The sequence below is a fragment of the Saprolegnia parasitica genome (genome assembly GCF_000151545.1).
Source record: "Saprolegnia parasitica CBS 223.65 unplaced genomic scaffold supercont2.537, whole genome shotgun sequence".
Taxonomy (NCBI): Eukaryota; Oomycota; class Saprolegniomycetes; order Saprolegniales; family Saprolegniaceae; genus Saprolegnia; species Saprolegnia parasitica.
The window spans coordinates 1-4,230 of NW_012156931.1; the positions used below are offsets into that span (position 1 = coordinate 1).

Genomic DNA, 4,230 nt, shown 5'->3' on the forward strand with positions numbered 1-4,230 from the left:
CTCGGCCGTAAAAAGTCCAACAGTGCGCCACTCCGTCGTTGTCGTCGTCGAGCCATGATGGTGGTGCTGCGTAGAGTGCTGCATCTTCCACAAGAAGCGCGAGTTTGGCGAAAGCTCGAGCGAGAGCGAGCCCGACTCGGACGACTCAAGCAGCAGCGCCGAGGCGCGCCGAACAAAGAAGACGCTGCGCGACCAATCTGCCAAGCCTGCGCCCAAGAAGAAACACATGTGCTCGCAGCACAACTGCCCGGATACGAACCCGTAATACCACCTTGCCTTCGTCGCGGTCATGGCGTCTGTCCCTCGTCGGCGCAAAAAAAAACCGAGCGCTTCGACGCACGGAGGTCGCACCGCATGATGGCATGATTCGTTGAAGGAACACGAAAGCGCCGGAGCATAAACCCTGCACTGCGTGCGCTTGCGGCCGTCGCCTCCATCCGGCAAGCGCAGATCGTGGCCACGTCGGTCAACACGATTACACCCCCGATGCAAATCCTCGTGGGTGTTGACATTACGCAACGTCACTCCACAAAGCAGCTCCACGAGGCTTACGTGATCGTAGGACACACTATTCTACATTGCATGCTAAATGTTGTACAAGATTCTGTCCATCAACCAACATGAATATAGTGTGGGCGTTTCATCGTGGCTTGAAGCGTCAGCCATGCGCCGCATCACAGCACCGACGACGGGCAAGGGCAGCCGCGCCGCCTTGCTACAAGGCCCACGCGACGCGGCGCTTACCAGCACCAAGGTACTACTGCGCAAGGCGGATCGCGGGCCCGAGTCGATGGCCAAGAGCAAGCCCACCATGGACGCTACCAAGGACTGCAGCGCGATGCAAGCGATCGACGCAGAGCGGTCGACCAAGCCGACGCTGGCCATCAAGTCCAAGGCTGTCGATCTATGGAACGCCAAGATCAATCGGTGCCATGACCGCGCCGTCATCCACACCTTTCGCAACGCCTTGCTCGCACTGGACGTGACGCTGTCGGTTGCGATCGGTGGCGGTCAAACGACAAGCTGCATCTCGTCTGACAACAACAATAAGGCGACGACGACTGCGCTGACGACGGCAACGATCCCGATCCAGCCGCAATGCACGCTTCGCAAGCTCACGACCGTGTCCCTCACAGCGCGCTCGTCCAAGACGTCGACATGTATCGAGACCACGTACCAGGTGCCATCGTCGTCGTGGCGTCTCGTGGCGACGACCGATGACGGTACCGACCTTGGCATCTACCAAGCGATGCTTCCGTCGTACACGCTCATCGCGCTCGTCTGGAAGGCCGGCCTCGACGTGCTTCGGTACCTCCCCTTCTCATGCGTGTAATCGTTCCAAGGCTCTATCACGATTAGCGTCCATGCCATTGCGTCGCTCCCAGCACTCGCGACGTCGCTTCTTCAACGGGTCGTCGCACCCGTCTTTGACGATGTTGACTCGCAGCACGGGTTCCGTGGGTACACGATCGCCGTCACGATGCGGCAGCTGGATAGCACGGTACTCTGGGAGCACGAGTTCTATGCCGTCGACTTTGATCGCACCCAAGACGGTGCCATGGCGTCCCTTCTCTCGCCCGCGGTACGCAGGTTCGTCGTGGTGTCGATCTGTGACGGGCGCGGGTAGGGCGCGTTCCGAGACAAGTGCCGGCTCTTGGCCGAGGTGCCGCACCTCGCAGTCGCCACGGAAGCGTTTACTAGCCGTGCGGCTAGCTGCGTCCTACTTGACGTGGCGATTTGGGACTTTGAGAAATCGTTGCGTGCAGGTAGACGACGACTGCGCCCAATATGACATGTTGTATTAACCGGATTAGCGACGAGCCACTGCGTGCTGCTACGACGCGAACCGCAGGTGGCCACTCTCGATCTGGACGTCCCCAGTGCGCAGTTTCCAGACTCGATCCACATGGCCCTTGAGACGCCGGATGTTACGTGCCGCATCAACTGCGCCGCCTCAAAGAAACGTGCGGTGGTCCTGTCCGTAGTCGTCGGTCTCCGCCGCTTGTTTCTTCAGGCGACGTATGGCGTCTGCACCTAGTGACGAGCCACCACTTTCATGTATTATTGCATTGCATGGATACTAAACTTGATCGACAAAGTGTCCAACACGACTACACTGTACTCAATCACGAACCGCGCCAGGTAGGACTGATGAAGGACAGATTGAGCATGGTCGAGAAGGTATGCAAATCTCTGCGCCGGGCCGCACGCTTGTTTTTGCTTGTCAATTTCGCGATCGTGTGTAGCTGCTCCAGTGCACTCACGCGTAATCCCTGCGTTTGCGTTGGCCGGCCCTGTAACCTGTGGGACACACCCGCGCAAAAGTGCACACTTGGGCGCCAGCTGGCACGGAAAGCTTCGTGTCTGATCGAAAGATCGCCCACATGATGCTATCTTGCCCGGTCGTCGCCACAGTATACAAGCATCACCACGCTTCGGCGCGGTTCGCTCGCGACCTCGGCAGCGCCGTAGGTGCGAGCTCTGCCATGCGTGATGCGTTGCGGCAGGTGGACGACGTGTAGACCATATGTCTGGTGCCGAGATCCTGTTGACGGATGCGATTCTTTTCTTGCTTGTCCCTTTTTCGATCGAGTGCAGCCTACTGTACTGTACTAGTTGTTGAAGAACCGCCGGTGCGACGCAGTCTCACGTCAGTAAAATCGCGTCTCTACGCCATGTCCAGACGATCCTCTGTGACCGGTGTGCGAAAGAAACGACCGCCGAATGGATGTGGGTGTGCGTGGAGGTGGAGACGGTCAGAGTGCACTACAGACGACGCCTGTGCGATCGTTCGTGTTGACGTGCACAGCGCCGCCGACTTGATTCACGTTGGTCTCTCTGCTTCGCAACGACGCGACAGCATCGACGGTTTGGCGTTGGAGACGGTCGTCCCATCTGGTCCTTGGCTGGTGTCGCGATTACTGCACTAAAGGCATTCATCAACACGCGACCACAGGTGGTCACGCCGACGTCGTGGCACCAACACGTCCATCAGCGATCGTTGCACCGGTAGGGACGGAAATGAAAAGTAGTCTCGTGCTGCATCGATTACTTTTTCTGTGTCGCGCACGCAATTGCTTCACGGGTTGTGTGCAAGTCTTCGTGGCCGCCAAGGACAGAGAGCGCAGTTTGTTGTGGATTTCGACGGCAGCGACCAGCAGCAGGTGCCAGCGATCTGCGACTTTCTAAACCGGCGTGTTCCCTCGGCTTTCCGGTGCCAATTGGTGTTGTCTCAGCGCGGCTCATCTTCAAGAACGCGAGCTCGCAGCGATCCCACTCTGGGTTTTGTGTCGATTACTGTTTCCTCAGTTGACAATCCGCACGCTATTGAGCACTTGCCAATACACACCACCGCACTTTTCCAAACGATGCTCGCACCGACGCCGCCGACGATGGATTTGCTCAAGACGCCGAAAGTCGTCTCGCCCATGGCTGTGGCCGACGAGAACGTCAACCAAGGCGCGTGGTCCAAGGAGGAGCACGAGCGGTTTTTGATCGCGGTCCAGCTCTACCCCGAAGGCCCGTGGAAGGCGGTCGCCGAGATCATCCAGACGCGCAACGCCAAGCAGGCGCAGACCCACATGCAGAAATGCAAAGAGAAGCTCCAGCGCCGCTTCAAGCGCACCTCGAGCGCCGACTCGGACGACATTGAGCCGTATGTGATCCACCGCTCCAAGCACTCGCAGAATCTACGCATCCCCGAGCTGCAGCCCATCCCGTTCGACCACCGCCTCGCGATGCCCGGGAGCTTGCTCAGCGACAGCTCCATCTCGATTGACGCCGCCCTCGATTTTTTCCTGCAAGACATGGCGACGGCGCCGTCGCCGTGACGCAACTCGTGCAGTTTCTCTCCTATTATTTTATTGCTCAAGACGACGACGACCCATCGGTAGCGCTCGGCGTCTGGTGCGCACGTAATATTCAACGTACCCTTCTTTACTTTCATTCAATAGAACTTGTGTCGACCCTTCTTAACTCTATTGGAGGCTTCACTTTCTCTCGATAATATGCCTTGTGTTATGCTGGCATGCTCGGATTTGGCAGACTCGAATGTGTCGAGCGTTGGATGGGGGAGTCGACATCAATGGATCGAAAGTGGGGTCAATACTGTGGTTATCGAACGAGAGACTGAAGCGTTAGCCATGCTCCCTCGACTCTGACTCAAATCGGTATGCCAATGGCTGACGTAATTCAAGAACCGTTGGGCCAACCATAGTCCTCCATGGATGA

General features: G+C 57.8%; 3 protein-coding genes across 3 annotated transcripts; all 3 read left to right on the forward strand.

Annotated features, from left to right (window-relative positions):
- Positions 1 to 265, forward strand: SPRG_17321 (hypothetical protein; the record flags this gene model as incomplete). The annotated part of the gene is made up of 2 exons (XM_012356655.1): positions 1 to 22; positions 75 to 265. Coding segments are annotated over 2 exons (213 nt in total), but the record flags the coding sequence as incomplete, so codon positions are not given.
- Positions 266 to 527: 262 nt separating this feature from the next.
- SPRG_17322 (hypothetical protein) lies at positions 528 to 2,120 on the forward strand. Its single transcript, XM_012356656.1, has 5 exons — positions 528 to 558; positions 631 to 1,308; positions 1,360 to 1,582; positions 1,628 to 1,766; positions 1,815 to 2,120. The coding sequence occupies exons 2-5, from the start codon at positions 665 to 667 to the stop codon at positions 2,036 to 2,038; spliced, it is 1,230 nt and encodes a 409-aa protein (XP_012212046.1). The 5' UTR covers positions 528 to 558; positions 631 to 664; the 3' UTR covers positions 2,039 to 2,120.
- A 1,135-nt stretch (positions 2,121 to 3,255) lies between these two features.
- SPRG_17324 (hypothetical protein) lies at positions 3,256 to 3,969 on the forward strand. Its single transcript, XM_012356657.1, has one exon. It carries the CDS (start codon positions 3,369 to 3,371, stop codon positions 3,828 to 3,830), a length of 462 nt encoding a protein of 153 aa, XP_012212047.1. The 5' UTR covers positions 3,256 to 3,368; the 3' UTR covers positions 3,831 to 3,969.
- Positions 3,970 to 4,230: the final 261 nt, after the last annotated feature.

Excerpts from the sequence above, each read along its gene's own strand:
- SPRG_17324 (XM_012356657.1), top strand. The coding sequence starts at position 3,369 with ATGCTCGCACCGACGCCGCCGACGATGGATTTGCTCAAGACGCCGAAA.
- SPRG_17322 (XM_012356656.1), top strand. The coding sequence starts at position 665 with ATGCGCCGCATCACAGCACCGACGACGGGCAAGGGCAGCCGCGCCGCC. Across the intron at positions 1,309-1,359 it reads GCCGGCCTCGACGTGCTTCG|CGTCCATGCCATTGCGTCGC; the intron begins GTACCTCCCCTT and ends TATCACGATTAG. Across the intron at positions 1,767-1,814 it reads TGAGAAATCGTTGCGTGCAG|CGACGAGCCACTGCGTGCTG; the intron begins GTAGACGACGAC and ends TAACCGGATTAG.